Source organism: Nothoprocta perdicaria, unplaced genomic scaffold, assembly GCF_003342845.1.
Source record: "Nothoprocta perdicaria isolate Ctin4 unplaced genomic scaffold, notPer1 scaffold_21, whole genome shotgun sequence".
NCBI lineage: Eukaryota > Metazoa > Chordata > Aves > Tinamiformes > Tinamidae > Nothoprocta > Nothoprocta perdicaria.
In genome coordinates, this window is record NW_020455316.1 from 2,871,650 (window position 1) to 2,888,201 (window position 16,552).

The following is a 16,552-nucleotide window of genomic DNA, read 5'->3' on the forward strand; positions in this document are numbered from 1 at the left end:
AAAAAAAAAAAAAAAAAAAAAAAAAAAAAAAAAAAAGATTGAACCACATTTCTCTAACATTATAATGCTCCAAAGCAACAAAATTGACCTTTTGCTACGAAAGTACTTAACATACAGAGTAGCAGTTTTTGTTTTTTTTTCTATCTGGCACAGCAGAAAGTGCAGAAAATAAACAAATTAAAAGACAAAACAAGAAAAAAAACTCCCCCTCATTCCAAGGGGACAAGGTTAGCTCTCTGAGGGAGAATTGATGAAATTATGTTGGTATTACAGGAGTAGAGGTGTGGTTGAGTACTCAGAACTTTCTGTTTATCCAGCATAATTAGAGCAAGCACTGGTATTCAGCACACTGCTTCAATGAAGTCATAAAAACTAGTTCTATCTTTTCTTTGATATTGAAACAAAACTCAAACAGCATTCATTACATTAAAAAAAAGTATATAAAATAGTTTAGGAAGCATTCTCAGTCCCTGTTAACATGGTACAGGCTGTAGATAACACACTGACACATTAATAGTAATAAGGAGCCTTTCCCCTGGATGGCTGTTATTAAAGTTTTGYGTTTACAGAAATCTCAGCGTTCCTGGGAGATGAGCATTTGGCAGGATGTTGACTCTGCATTTAGGCTTCTTGTTCCAATGGAAACATACCATAAAATACTTCTTCTTGTTTCTTTTTATTTTTTTTTCGGAACAGCAGACATGCACACCTCAGAAATTAACACCAAATGTGCCATAGATGTTTTTTTTTTAATATTCAAAGCACCTCAGTTGTTTCTTAGTATTAAATTAAAAGCTAATTTTGACATTTCTTTGTGCATATAAACTCGAAGTATTCAATTTCTTTTATAGAAAAATCTAAAGATCACTTTTGTAAAGTAATAATAGAAAAAAAAAAAAAAAAACCCAAACCATACCTTTGTTATATTCTCATACCAGCTGATAAGGGAAGTCATTGAACAACGGATTCTGTTCTGGGAAACCTGAGCACAGTCCTCCTCGTCCGACGAGTCCGCATCCACATAGCAGTTCATCAACTGCCCCATCAACTTCTGCATCAGATTTTTTATGCCTTCACAATACATTTGCAGACACAGAGTGAAGAGACACTTGCTTAGTTACTAGAACTGTAAATCTTCTCCAAAGCCATTCTGTAGAATGCCCCAAGTTATTACTTCTTATTTTTCACTTTTATTCTCTTTCTCTCTCGAAAACACTTATCTCATATGCTCCTTGAAAGTATTCCCAGTATGATTGCTGTAAAGGCAATAAAAAAAGTCCTATCAATTTGCCAAGACAGCACCAATTCAGGAGAAGATGTGGGTCATTTACCTTTCCTAGACTCCAGCCATATGCTATTAGAGGTGCCTAAAAATGAAAAGGTCAATGCAGAAGTCTGGGAATGCCACTATGACTGATTTTCATCATATTGAAGTAATAAAAAGCAACTGTGGAGGGAAAAGCTGCGAGAGCTGTTATTCTATCTATGCCTTCCTTGAAACGAGGTGATTGCTAGCATTTAAAAAGTGGAACACATCCATATATTGTCTGGTCAAACRAAAGGCATGGTGATCTGCAGCATCAACACGCAATACATTGCGCAGCATGATCCTGACATTTATACTAAAATGAAGTAGTATTTCAGTCCTCATTATTTTAAAACAGAACTGGACATCTCTTAAAATACAGTAGGTATTGCTACTATATAAATATGGAATTGATACATCCTCAGAATGTTTTCAGGATCCCTCCATCTCAATAATTTTCTTAGATTTAGTGACAAAAGCTAGAATTTCTAGTTACTTGACAGCATATTCAGATGAAAAAGCAAAGCTATTGCAGCATTTACCTGGGCAATCTTTGGCTTGCAGCGAGGCTACATAAGGAGTAATGCTATTCTGAAGGATTTCTGAAAGGCTTTTAAATGTCAAGTTATGATCTGTAACATTTACACCTAGAAGAAAAAGAAACTAAATGTGCTTTTCCTGTGGATTRTGATCACAGTCACTCAATCATAAACTGAACAGCAGAGAAAACAGAAGATACCACAAACGTTCAAGGAAGGAGTCAAAAATCATGTTAGAGGAAATATAAAAGACATAGCGTAAGTTTAGACACACACATTAATACTAGATGAAATCTCCCTCTATATATAGATATATAAATAATAGATAGATAGATAGATAGATAGATAGATAGATAGATAGATAGATAGATAGATAAAACAATCAGTTGCCTAAGGCAGCCCTTTAGGAAACATATTCCCTTATAGCACCATTATGCACAAAGACAAAAGAGAAGCAGATCAAATTCTGCTTCCTATTCTGAGCCCACCAATCTCTTCAGTTAATATTTCCAAAGCTGATGTTGCTACAAGTCAGCAATGTAATTTCCTTTGATGCCTGTTTCAACTTCAAGCAACTCCAAGAGAACTGATGCACATAACACAAAATATCTTTTAAAAAAATTACCTAAAACAAGAGCTGCAGTAGGGATTTCTCTGGATTTCATCCGACAAGTCCATTCTGTTGCCTTTTCTTGGAACTCAGAATGAGACCGTCTTAGAAAGCTTACTAGGTTATCAAACAACTGCTTATTCATTTCTTCTTGTATTTGCTGTAAACAGAAAGTTTGTATTTATACAAATGTGCAAACACAACAGTATCTTTCTTTTCCCATACTCTCTCCTTCATGATAATTCTTAAAAGTTGCAGGCTAACAGGCTAAAATTTTGTCTGACACTAGTTATCTGTAAATGATTAATATGATAATCTGGGGCACTCTGGGGCAAGCAGAGATATTTCCTGCTACCTTAGAACTTTTGGACAAATACTTTAACAGTATCTCAGAGAGCGAGCACATCACTRCTCTACTGCATGGTCACACAACAGGCTTCAAAGGACAAAAAAAAAACCCCAGACTGACAAACTGCAAGTGACCATAGCACAAATAAAGTAAAACACATTTTCTGGAAGAATGTTCATGCAAACTCTCTTTACTCCCTCTTGGCTGCAACAGGCAAGTCTTGTAACTTAAAATGGGAAAAACAAACAAGCAAATATAATGATAATGGAAAGCATAAGGTATACAAGACAGAGAAAAAAATACAGAACTACATAGCTGCCTCATTTGCTAAACTAYCCTTTGCCCTTACATTCTCCACATAATAATAAGAGAAGGAGCTGAAAGGGAAAAAGAGTTCCTACTCCTAAAGGTAGTTATACACTGGCAGAATTTTCTATTTCTTTTATTATGTTTGTGCATTTGAAGTCTGTCTCCAACTCATAATATCCRTTCTACTATAATAGACAACGAAATTGTGTTCTAAAGTTCAGAATATCAATCTAAACTCTAGAACTTAGATGTCAAAAATGAGATTGAATCTCTGCTGTGATAAAACCATCAGCAAGATTTTTTGGCAACCAGAGTGCACATACACAACAGCTGTGAACCTGATTGTAAATGAGGTTGCAAAGGTTGTCCCCAGCAGTATGGATGAAGCAGCCACCAAAGGAGTTAAGATKCCATCTCCAAGACTGCGCTCTCCAATAACTGATACAACAGCAYAGAAAACTAATCTTAGTCTTTTCACCCTCTGCTGATTCAAAATATTMTTTCCGATGTTCCTTGCCCATCTGCGGATTCAAAACTGATTTTTTTCTTGATCTTCTTTCTAGATAAATATAATTTTACGTGACATTTCAAAAAGAAACCAGTTTTATGGCAGTATCACAAAGACTTCTGTATTATCATACATCTCCCAGGCATCCTTAGGTATCTTTATCTTTTTTTTAATATTATTGAAACAGAATTCAGTCTTTTCTTGTCAAAGTTCTTTTTTTTTACCCCCCAAAAATAGTAATGAAGACTTATACTATCATTCAATAATGTTAACTTAAGTGGTCTTAAGATTTTTCAGTGTGGAATAGGTGGTTATTTTGTGAGATGACCATTCCCACCTGTTCTGTTTTTCTGATTAGATTCTAATCCATAGAAGCACGTTATTTTTTTGAAATGCAGCCACTTTTCTTCAGCAATGGGTCCCTATGAGGTAGTCTGACCTTTACAAACTACAGCAAAAAGTTCCTTTTAGCAGTATTTATTCTCTCATTCTGGTAAGTAAAGTGATGAAAACCCATAGTAATGACTCCAATGATTAAAGATGAGAAAAAAATACTGTATAAGAACAAATGCTAATTTGCTTACAAGAAAAATTAAATTGCTTTGTGTTTTCAGAGTCTACTTCAGAGGTCTGACTTCCACAGAGAACTTTGTGTAAAATAATTAAAAGAAAATCAGATATCACATAGGAAAGTTATCTACCCAAGCATCTACTTATTTTAACAAYACTAAGTTATTAAAAGTCCTTTCTATTTCTAATCTTAAATAGTTTCAAATGAGGAAAAAAAAAAAATCCTTAATTGCTACACAGACCAGACACTCATTTTAAGTGGCTAACATCRTGGTATATTTGAAAGAGCCAGACCAGAGAGGAGAATTAACCTCATCTTCCATCCAACAGCACAACCTGTGTTTACGTAAACAATTTTTAACATATAAAGACTACATAAAGGATGCATAGGCCATTTCAGTGAATGCATTCAGGGCACAGTTCTTGCAGCCTTAGTTCACACTTCTTTGACAGTCTGCCAGAAACACTAAACTGTTCTGCATCTCAAAGTGGTCATCTGATCTGCCTGCATGATCGGCTTTACTCCGGAAAAGTTKTACCAAGTGGAAGTTCAACACCCTGCTAAGATACTGACACCTCTCTAGGTTTTGTCATGGTTATCTGTTGTATGGTCTCCACATCTGCAGCTGCATATTAGAGCTAAAATAACCAGACTACAGCCCTGCCTTTGGCTTTGTCCTTCTACTAAGATCCTTGTAGGGCTTCCTGAATTCCTCTYCTAACAGGAAGGGAATGTTCTAAGGGCCTTCAAGGAGATTTATGATAAGAACATTTGCAAGGCTGCTGCTGAAAGAACAGCAATGTGGGGATTGCAGCTTGAATTCCCCAGAACTCTGCAACAACAAAAGACCCTGAAGCCACTGTTGGTYGTCTAGAAGGACTGTTTCAAAGCCCTTCAACACTGCACAAGAAGGATCTTCCAGAAGAACATACTCTTCCTCGTAGTCCCACTGTGTAGCTGCCAAAGCAGTACTAGGAGCAGCTGCCAAAGTTATTGTTAAAACGAGCGGCTAACACAGCAAGCTGAAGCAATTGGCTGAAGGGTATCAAACTACTCCCCACTTTTTTGTGTTCTTCATGATTAGTACTACGATGCAGTGCACTATTCTGCACATTCTGGCTAGAAGTGGTTTCAAAGGGTGTTGATTAGTTAAAGTGAGTTGGATTGTGAAATATCAGGAACAGAATTAAAGGAATTTGAGTTTAGCCCAAAGGTCCAGATGGTAAGCTGCATCCAGCTGGCTTTCACTGTATATCCCAAAGCAAACTTTGGAAAAAGAAACAAAAACTCATAATGCCTGGTGCCCAAGAGCAGGCAGAGGAATACAGAATACTTGCCCAGAATCCTTGACTTTGAATAGAGGAGGAAATCCTTGCTGTACGGAAGCAATTACTCATATTGTAACACGAGCCAGCTGGCTATATGGCCAGAACAACAGCAAGCCACCCAACACACAACAGCGAGTAGGCCACGGTTCGGGATGAGATAAATGCCCATTCCCACCAGACAAGCCCACTGACACTGKCCATACTAAGTCAAAAAATTAAGCTCGTAGCTCTGCCATTCAGGATTTGACATCCATGAAGTTGGGGTCACATAAAACCATTGTGAATCTTGGGCTGCTATGAACTGTGAGCTCAAGAGCAGTCTAAAATCCTTGCAGGGCTGGCAAGCACACAAATGAATTAGAGGTAGAAACCAGCAATATGCCCGCAGTTAGTAAAAATGACAATCAGAAGCTTGCCAGCASTTAGTAAAAATGACAATCAGAAGCTTGAAAGAAGCTGCTTGAAGCATCAAGAAGCATGAACCTCTGTGATTAACAGCAATGTTTAACTTTTTTTTTAAAATAAATATATATCTAATATATATATATATATATAAAATATATATATATATCTCCTGAACAGCAACTTCAGTCCTAGTTTATATTTCTGGCCCTCTTATTGCTTTAATGAATTGCCTTCTAAGCATGTGAAACATCTCCAGAAACAAACAAGCAAGCACCAGTGTTACAAATGCAAACTGCTGTTTTAGTATTACCAGCAAGACTCACCTCCGTTTCCGATTTGATCTGTTTCCATAACGACTGGCAAGTAGCAAATCGCAGCCCACTGTCCTCAGAATCATTGTTTCCTTCTCTGAAATAATCAGCTGGAAAGACAAAAAGCAAAGAGAAACACAAACAAAATTATGGAAACAAAGTTTTTTTGTTGTTGTTGAGAATAAATTGAAGTATCTGACTGAAAAAGGAACATTATCTTTAAATATTTCTAGGGTCATAACTTCTCTTAACCACTTAACTGAAGTTATCTGGTAGCACAAGCTAGGAAATATGCAGAATCTGTTAACCCAAGTGTGCAGGTACAAGGTAAGAGCTGGCTTCACCTCAAGTCTCAGATGAGCTTGAGGTTAAATCAGGGCAAACAAACATTATAAAAACAAATTAAAAAAATCTTTCCGTTTTGAAAACTTTGTAGGTCTATCTCTCCATCACTAATACAGTCAAAAACTTGGAAGGGGCTTACTCAACCTCTTCAGAGAGGTTGTATTTAAATAGCATGGAAAGTATTTATGTAGCATGTAAGTATTTATGTAGCATGGAAAAGAGGGGTTTTTTTAAGTTAAAAAAAAAAGAGTTGAGAGCACCATGCTGTCAATTGCTGAGGTTAAAAGAACCATTCACACTATCCAACAAGTTCCTGATGTTCCCCTRAAAATGCAACAGCTTGCAGAAGTACTGACATCAAGGAGTAACAGAAACTCCTGCTATTATCACGGAATTCAATTCCAATGGAAGCTTGCAGGATGAGYCCTTCTAAAGCATAGCAACATACAGCAAAAGGCACTGACCTGTTTTTGGAGATACCCTTCTCTTCTTGGGACTTGGTTTAAACACAAAGCAGCCCTAGAGAAGAGCAAGAAAAATACAAACTTCAAGATGAGCATCAATCTGATCAGGGTTCCATGACCTTAGCGGTAACTTTATTGTCCTTTAACCTCAGTGTTCCATTAAACCAACAACAGAAACCAATTTGCCAATGTCTTCCTGATGGATTTCCTGATGGACTAATTTTCCAAGAGGCTGGGATAGATCAAGATCTAGAATAATACAAATAAAGTGACTTATAAAAGCAAACAACAACACCCTACTACTACTACCAAAGGCAACATGTGCATCCCCATCTTCTTTTTGAAGAAGCAAAGATGGTTAGAAGGGATGACAAAGAATTTTGAAAAGTCTTCAGGTAAAAGATGACTCTGCCCCCAAGGCAGTCTGCCAAACAGAAGCCATGGCCCATTTAAATCTCAGCTTCAGCGGGAAAAAAAGTAGTCAAACAAGCTACTACCCAGCTTTTAATTCTGAAGATCTTTTTTCACTTTCCTCCAGAAATTTTGAAATGTTTYCTTCTTCCAACAAAACTCATTATTTTGAAGAGTCATAATTTCCTGTTGATCCAATATTATGTGCTTTCCTCAGCTCTCACTGTGAGGTTTTCAGTGCAGGAAGGAAAAATACGTATGTCCAACATGCATAAGCAGATTGATTCAATCCCACATTTTCTGACAGAGATGCTGATATAAGAAAAAATGACAAAACTCGGCCTAAGATAACCATCAGCTGCTATTTTAAGAATGATCTAGTGGAAATCAAACCCAGAGACATGTTCAATTTTAATCACTGTCTGTTGAGCAACTTTTCCTTTCCCTTTTAATACAATGGACAAGTTCTTTCCCTTTTGATACAAATGTGGAAACTGAAGTAGATCATAACATAACATCATAACAGGACATAACATTGTCCTCCTCTGAGAAAGAACTTTATGAACTGGACAACAAAGCTTTTCTGAATATTATTGCCTTTGATTTCTAAAATAAGCGACAGCTAAAATATAATAATGTAAAATTTGAAAAAAAATATTTTACATCTACGAAAGAGACAATACTACATTAGCAAAGCAGCAACTTAAATATGCACAGCACAAAAGGTAATCCACCTGTTATACTTCATATGTTCAATGTACAGAATATATTAAAAAATTATGATGATTTTGAYGTTGAAATTATGTTCATGAACATCCTTGCACATTTTCTTATTACCACATATACTAAAAACATCTAAAATCTGTTGGAGAAAAGTTGTGGTTATTCTACATACGCTAARTGTTCTGGAAAATATTCCCTAGGAAAAGCTAATCTAGAATCTGATTTACATTACAGTACACATGTTAGAATAGTAATTCATGACTGTTAACTGGAATAAGCCAAAACAACTGTACAAGAGGCATGTGGAGCTTCTAGAGAGGGTCCAGTGGAGAGTGACAAAGATGACTAAGAGACTGGAGCATCTATCATATGAAGAAAGACTGAGTGAGCTGGGCCTGTTTAGCCTGGAGAAGRCTGASAGCAGATCTGGTTAATATGTTTAAGTACCTGAGGGGAGAATGYAGGGAGGAAGGGGCCAAGCTCTTCTCAGTGGTGGCCAGTGACAGGACAAGGGTTRATGGGTACAAGTTGAAACACAAGAAACATCTGCCTGKGAGGAAGAACTTCTTTCCAGTGAGGGTGACAGAGCCCTGGAACAGGCTGCCCAGGGAAGTTGCRGAKTCTCCTTCTCTGGAGATCTTCGCCTGGATGCCGCCCYGTGCYCTGGGTGTCCCTGCTGGAGCARGGGAGTTGGACTAGATGATCTCTGGAGGTCCCTTCCAACTTCAGCCATTCTGTGATAATCCATGTATATATAAGAAATACTATTCTTAAATGAAATATAATTATATTTAGTATTTTGTAAGCWTTGTAAGCATAAAGTTTCCCTATACCACTCAACAGAGACCATACTGTAAAACGGTCTGTAAAATGGAGAAAAAAAAAAAAAAAAGTGTCATGTGAAAGAGACACAGAACAAAAACAAGAGACTTTTCAAATTAGTTTGCAGAACTATTTAAAAGTAATATCCATTTTTGATATGAAAATCTGCTTGCTTCAGATTAAGTTTTAAATTTGCTTGAAAATTGTTCCTTTACCTTTACTTTAACCTGACAGTAAGAGCATGCACAGTGACTTGCATGATGAAGGATCCAGAAGCAAATCACAAATTAAAAAAAAAAAAAAAAAAAAGTATAAAGGAACTTTCCTGTGAGGGGAAAGAAGTAATAATAAAAGAGCATTCCAGTCTGCTGGTAAAGCACAGCTGTTGTCCACTGCACATCCAGGCAGGGCAGGAAATAGGGAGTTTAGTGTCCCAACACTACATTTTAAGCTCTTCTCTACGCTAATACTCCCCAATGAGCATACTTGCCCTAAAGCCAACCCTAGCTAAAGGCCAAATAGAAACTTTCGACTCAAGAGGGTTTTTTTTCCAAGGCAAAAAGAGAAAATAAACATTTCATACAAATGTCAGCAAAGACAGTTTTATTTATATTYCACTGTTAATTTCAGGGGGAATACACGACAAGTGTACATGAAGCAATGTCAATGTTATTTTAGCTAAAACTGGAAAAAAAAAGCACAGACATAACCCTACTGATCCATTCAGCTGTACATGAATTTTAGTTCAGCTGCAAGAAGTGGCAGAGGGGAAAAAGATGTATTTTGAGATGCCAAAATGCCTGGGGTAAAGCAGGACTGGGTGAATATGTGAGCAGAGATTTTAAGGAGAGAGCCCAGGWCTGACCATTCCAAGGAAAGGGGGGGAAAAAAAGGGCAACTTAGAAACATGTAGCTACGGCAACAGCATTGRATGGAAACATAAAAAGAGCCCAGAAATGGGACAGCAGAGCCAAGATCAGTCAAGGGAACTTGGAACAACAAGGGAGGAATAACTTGGATTAATAAGTAGTACCATCGTTATCAATGTGTATCAAAGACTTAAAAAAGGGAGGCAGAACTACGCACATTAGAGAGAATRAGGTCCAAAAAAGATCCACGTTTTTAACAATCACTTCTATCGCAGCTGTATTTAAGCAGTAGGGATTTGTGAGGGGGGCATAAACGCCACTCCCCCCCAATACAAGTGCCCCGAGGCGGAAGCTGAGGAGCCGCTGAGGACAGGACGGGCCGGGGCGGCTCGCTCCGCCCGCCGCGCCCCGAGCTGCCCCCCTGCGCCACGGCCAGCGCTCGGCGCCCCCTCTCCCCTGCCCACTCCAACGCTCCGCGAGCGGCGACCGTTGGGGAGTAACGGTTGGGGAGCGGCAGTTGGAAGGCAGCGCCCCCACCCCGCTCACCTTGGAGACGGAGCACGTGCTCATGTCGCCCCTCGCGCGCGCCCGGCGCCAACGGCCAAACCGCCCGCGGGAGGCTGGGGGGGGAGCGGAGAGGAGCGGCGCACGCGCGCTGCGACAAGGGCGCCCCCGCCCGCTGCCTTCCTCTCGCTGTATCCCCCCCTTTCCCCGTGTAATGGTGCGTTCCTTACGCCTGGCTCCAAAGGGGAGCGCAGCGCCGCCACCCTCCCCCCCCCCCTTTTGAGAATGGTGCGACCCGCCCCGGGCTAGAGGAAAGGGGCGGGGGGAGGGACAAGCATGTCCTTCCGCCCCCTCCGCGGCCATGGCGGCCTGCTCCTTCCGGCGGAGCATCGCCTCCCAGGTACGCCGCCCGCCGCCGCCGCGCGGGAGGGGCCCCTCCACGGAGGAGAGCAGCGCGAAGCCGCCGCGCCCCCCACATTCCCTTCCCACCCCCCCCCCCCGCGAGTCTCGCACTTGGTCCCGACCGGTTGCCGAGAGGCGCCAGCACCGTCGCCCCGCCCCCCTTAACGGGGAGGGGAGGGGGCGCGTCTCCCGTGGCAACACTCTCCCCTCCCCCCCCCCCCCCCCGGGCCCATCCTCCCCACGCGAACGCGGCGACCGTTGGTGCCGCGCGCGGCCGTTGGTGCGAATGGCGCTGGTCCCTGTAACCCTCCACGAAGCGCCTCTGTTGTGGGGCTGCCCCTCCCCATAGCCCGCTCCCCTCCCGGCTCGCGAGGTGTTGAGCCAGGGGCTTCGTTGTGCTGTGAGGCGGCTGCAGGGCTTAGTTCCCTCCTTACTGCGCGCCTGGTGGCCTAAGGAAGCAGCAGAGCCTGGGGCGGTAGAAAAGGCTCTGTGGGAATAATCGGGCTCCTCAAGGGAAAAAAAACCACAGTATTTGGTCTGTCCTTTTCTAGGGAGCCTTTGTTATTTTTTTTAGCTTTGTGACCGAATCTTTTAAGTAATGGGCTTAAGTTAGTGTTACTTAATAAGGTTTAACTTTTTTTAAACCTGTGTGCAATTTCACTTCACGTTACTATAAAGTTAGTGTGCMATTTCACTTCACRTTACTATAAAGCTATATRTATGTGTAATTATATACCAAAATAAAACTRTRTRTRTATAYATATGCTTTTGTTCTTTATTTCAAATTTAGCTTTCAAAAATTTTGGATCTGCCACCAGAAAACTTAATAAAGTCCATATCTGCAATTCCTGTCTCCAAAAAACGGTAGTGTCATTTTATGTTACAATGTTTGCTTTTTGCTTATTAATTTGTTATACTACTAGTATGCTTCTGCATGGTATTGCTGGTGTTTTCAATTAAATCAAACACAGTGATTTAAYTAGATTTAAGTAACTACCTCCTTGGATTGGTATATTAGCTGAGGTTTGCTTTTCTGAAGATATTTACCCCTAAAGTCCTGTTAATCACTGTTTTTTTTCTTTTGAACAGGCTCAAAATGTATCTGCTTTAAAACATGTAGAAGTAATAGATTGTATGGCAAATGCTACAGCCTTTAGGATCTGAAAGAGAAACTACCTAGAACCCACATGAAGTTATAGATTTTTTTTCTTGGTGTTGAACTTGAGAGCTCCAATGATATTATCAAGTAAATTTAATTTATTCRTGAATAGTGAACTTTAAGATATCTGTGGTAGGTTTACGCTTGCTGACTAGTCTTGTGGCATGCTCAGACTCAGCTTAGTTCTACCAAATCCCTGCATCATTYTAATGGGTTTTCTCTTCATTTTAATCCTTTCTCTCTTGCTCTCTCTTTTTTTTTAAGGCAAATTGGTGATTTCCAGCTTTCCATTGATTCCATAAAAGAGTACAGTTCTAGCGATCACTCACCACAAGATCTTCAGCTTCGAGCTCAGACATTGGCAGAAAAGGTACATGAATATGTTAACCTCATATATTTGCAGTTAGGAATTTACAGACTAGAGATATTAGAGCCATCATAATATTATTTTTTTTCTCTCTGTGTTACGTTTATGTGGAACGATGGCTGCAACAATAAAGAAGAACATATAATCAACACAATTCCTAAAATTCAATAGCCTGTGATGCTTAAGCAAAGGAAAAAAATACTGTTAATCTCTTAGAGTGCTTTTGTTGGGATAAAGGAGAAGCACTTAATATAGTCTATTTAGATTGATCATGTTATCCACAAAGGAGCTAAGTAATGTAGAAATCAGTGTAACATCATTTTGAAAATGTGGTGAAGAGAGCAAAAAGTAGTAATAAGTTTTCATTGTGCTAAGCAGTTGATGAAGCCCCTCAAGATTTAATGGTATGTTCTAAGTCAGTTAGGAAATGAGGATTTAGGTTAGGCAGAAGAGACCGAAATTCTTCTTGTTAACTGAAAAGGCCTAAATAATGAGAGCACAACACGATGCTGAACGAAACAATGTGCTGTGGTATGCTAAGGACTGTCTGTCAGAGATTTTAATTGGTTTTTTTTTTCCATGTGCTTTTGATTTTCTCTGGCTGATTCTTGTCTCATCTTTGGACTCTTAGCTCTTTGCTGAGGGGATTTTGATTTTTATATCTTTGTACAGAATAGGGGTACAGTGTTGTCCAAGTGGTACATTATCATCCAAGCCTTAGGCATGAGGAGATCCAGTTACTGTAGAACCACAGGATGTTTGGAGAAAGGGCTGGAAGAGCTCTAGACAGTGTCTGAGTCTTTAATATGAGTGTCTATAAACACTCTTGTTTCTGTTGGAGCTTCCTAAGGCTAAGGAATTTGAAGGCTAACCATAACCTCGGTGCGTGTTTGAGTTAGTGTGTAAGCCTGAGAACTGACATGAGGAAAGAATTTATCTTTTTTATGCTCATATTCCTCTGTAAGAACATGATATACGCAGGGATGAAGCACAAAGAATATAAAATATTTAGAGCTGAGCTAAATTCATAACTATTAAGCACGGACTGAAAATAATAAAATCTTCCCTTTGTGTACAGGATGGATTAAATGATCCATTTGTGATTGCTTCCATTCTTTTCAATTGTTTAATTAACTGTTTACATGATGGAGTTTTGCTTTTGTTTTAGCTTAAATGCGATGCTGTAGTGAGTGAAATCAGCACTGGTCCAGGAACAGTGAACTTTACAATAAACAGAGAATTATTAGCAAAGGTAAGTACTGTAAATACTTCAGTTGCACTAAGGTAAAAATAAATTCTTCAGTGCAAACCTGAAAAATACTTGTCTTGAAAAGAATTTTCTGCGTACAGCTGTTTCATGAGTTCCCTCAGAGATTCCAGTTACTGCTTTTTTATGTAGCTCACAGCAGTTTATTCTTCAAAAATGTGAGGAAACAATAGGTCCGCCTTCAGTTGATAATAAAACTTTTTTTCCACCCTTTTCTCCCTTTAAGAGGTAGACTTGGCATGTGCTTTGAGTTTCTAAAGTATAAACTAAAGGTTTTAATCTTGCATGTAAAGACCCTTGTTTAAATTGAAGAAGGTTGATAGATAACTGAAAATAGTGACTACAGTTTTATCATTGCATACTTTACTATGAAAGAAAGCCATGTTCCTCGAAGCCCAAGGCCTGAGGAAAATTGAAAGCTTCATTTGTTAAAGGAATAATATGATGAAAGGAAGATGCCACTCAATCTGTAAGAGGGCTGTCTCAGTTGCCCTCTGGGTTATTCGCAGGAGCTTTGGGGAGATAAGTAGATAGCTGGTACCCCTAGCCTGGAGATCTTCTGTTGAACTTAGACTGCGTGGCCACTTTGCCAGGCTGGYTCAGCGAACTTGTGCAGCAAACGACATTGTCACAGGGGTCAAAGTGTTGCTGTGTGTGCTGGCCAGTTCCTGTGAGAAATCTTGGTCCTGGAAAAAGGACGGCATTTGAACTGGGGGCAGGAAATCGGATCTGAGCTAATGCTGCTGGTGTCTTCTTTCTGTGTCAACTTTTACCAGTTCACTTAGGCTTTTTCATCTTATGAATTGCTAGCRTTTAGGCATTCCTATGAATTAGTTACTTTATTAATTGCCTAAAAACAGTTCGTTTAATTTTGCATTTAATATTTTTAACCAATCTTGATAAGAATATAGCAAGTGACTGTTCACAGAGTAGTTTCAATTATTTGTTTTTATTCATGAAGAAGATTTCACGAGGCTTTAGCTTTAGTAGGAAGATTTRAGCAGAACTACTTGGCTCAAAAAGAATGCTGGAAAAAAGGTGGAATTAGAATATAAAATTTTGTATTAAGTCACTAAGGGAAAAGGAGGAGATAAGATTTAGTTGCAATTATCACTGTTAAGGAGAACAGATTTATGATAAAAATAAAGGGAAGGGATAAATCCCCTGTGTATCGAATGGACTGGGCGTATGCAATCTGGCCATGCCATGTGCTGTGGAAATCTCCTGCACTTCAAACATTCACACCTTGACTAAAGCCTTGCATCTAGGACAGGACTGCCTAGGTCAGGCAAGTGGCCAAACGCTGCAAAGTCTTCCTTTATAAGATACATTTTTCTTTTCTTGGGAAGATGACACTTTTCAAGAAGCCCAGATGTATATTATGTAGCTCTCCTATTATTTTTAAAAATAAAAAGCTTACTAAAAAAGTTGAGCTGCATAGTGAAGTAGGTTCTCTAGTGAGGCCTACTCATAATTATTCTATTCTTTTTTCAACCAAATCTGTGGTTTGATTGTACTGGATAGCCTCTCGTTTAAAATGTTTTATCCGGACAAGGAGAGGTGAGGATCCTGGTTAGAGTAAGAGGAGTCTTCTTTACATGAAGATTCCCTCACTTTATATGAGGTTACTGCCCTACCCATGTTCTTGGACTGACTCTCACTTTCTGCTYGCTGATTAGCTCCTGATGACTGTTTGGTCTCTTCATGCTCCCTAACTAGGCAATGGTTTTTGAAGAATATGAATCTTCCCCCATCTTTCCAAGTTTTCAACCGAATCAACCTAGTCTCTGCTTGGTGTTTCACTTTTTTAATTATCCAGATGCRGCTTTCAAAAGCTAATGGTATTTCCATGTGCTTATGAGATTTTATTTTCTTAGCAAACTAGCAATCTAATTGCTTATGTGTGTACAGGCTGTAGGAGTGATCCTTGAGGAGTTGGTAAAGAGTTTTTCTTTCATTCCACTTTCTGTTGCTSAAAAATATTTTCCTCCTGTTTTCTTTGTTGCCCTTTAGACTGTATTGCAGCAGGTGTTGAAAGATGGCTTGGAATATGGAATAAAAAGTGAACTCTTTTCTACAGTGCCTAAACAAAAGGCAGTGATTGAGTTCAGGTAAGCACAAAACCACCTTGTCTGCTGATCCATATGCAATGTCATTGATGCCCCTGACATTAAGCCATATTTATAGGACTATATTGAGATGTATTTAATATTCTGACATATTTGCCTTTTTGATATTTAAAGAGTTCAGCCTTCACAGTGCTATCCACTAGGAATATWTTCATTTGGGGACAATAACTTTCACTCTGCAAGTAGTGTTATTTTTAATATTTTATCAGGGAACAAAATCTGTGTTTGCAGCCAATTTTTCCACCTGTGCTAGTTTTTCCACCTGTGCTTAATTTTGTTTTCCAGCCCTGCATACCTGCCTCCCTGACTTGCCAGAGCAGCCAGGCATTTATCTTGCTAAAGCTGTTTGCTGGCTAAGTGCTGTTTCTGAGCAGTTCTGTTGTGTTTGCATTCACCTGCTCATGGAAAGGTTGACTAGGATCTCCTTACATATAAATATTTTTGTCCGCTTGGGTGCTCTGCGCCCGCTTCCTGAGTCACAGAAAGYACTTGGCTTGAATTTGGGAGCAGAATGTTTGTAGCTGAAGCTGTGTGTTATTGTCAGAGACTTAAAACTAATAATTTACTACCTGGGATATGATTTAAACTGAGCTGAAATAAGAAATGCTGAACTAAACAAAACATTCACATTAAAAAGCAATGTGGGAGTTTGGTATGAAGAGATACTATTTATAAGCTCTGARGACAACACCGTTGGTTGAAGAATACCTGACKGTAGTTACTGATTCTTGCCTACGAGGTTCCATTTTCTAGTATCAGATTTATCTATACTAAAAGTACAAGGATAATAGTGTATTATGCCAAAATTGTATAATATGAGAAGATAGTATGAGGCTTTTGTTACCTGCATAATT

The 16,552-nt window shown here is 39.3% G+C and overlaps 2 protein-coding genes across 3 annotated transcripts in view; one reads left to right on the top strand and one right to left on the bottom strand.

The window, feature by feature from the left end:
* The window catches only part of ORC3 (origin recognition complex subunit 3), a 30,511-nt gene extending 20,067 nt beyond the window's left edge, over positions 1–10,444 (bottom strand). For both annotated transcript variants that reach the window (XM_026038459.1, XM_026038458.1), the window contains exons 1-6: positions 10,417–10,444; positions 7,046–7,100; positions 6,249–6,346; positions 2,471–2,615; positions 1,849–1,953; positions 917–1,071 (exon numbers count right to left, since the gene is read on the bottom strand). In XM_026038459.1, coding sequence (XP_025894244.1) covers positions 917–1,071; positions 1,849–1,953; positions 2,471–2,615; positions 6,249–6,346; positions 7,046–7,100; positions 10,417–10,440 — 582 coding nt within the window. In that variant the 5' untranslated portion in view covers positions 10,441–10,444. The remainder of the gene's footprint in view (positions 1–916; positions 1,072–1,848; positions 1,954–2,470; positions 2,616–6,248; positions 6,347–7,045; positions 7,101–10,416) is intronic.
* A 279-nt stretch (positions 10,445–10,723) lies between these two features.
* Positions 10,724–16,552, top strand: part of RARS2 (arginyl-tRNA synthetase 2, mitochondrial) — a 28,256-nt gene continuing 22,427 nt past the window's right edge. The window contains exons 1-5 of the mRNA XM_026038467.1: positions 10,724–10,774; positions 11,567–11,640; positions 12,200–12,305; positions 13,471–13,554; positions 15,583–15,680. Coding sequence (XP_025894252.1) covers positions 10,736–10,774; positions 11,567–11,640; positions 12,200–12,305; positions 13,471–13,554; positions 15,583–15,680 — 401 coding nt within the window. The 5' untranslated portion in view covers positions 10,724–10,735. The remainder of the gene's footprint in view (positions 10,775–11,566; positions 11,641–12,199; positions 12,306–13,470; positions 13,555–15,582; positions 15,681–16,552) is intronic.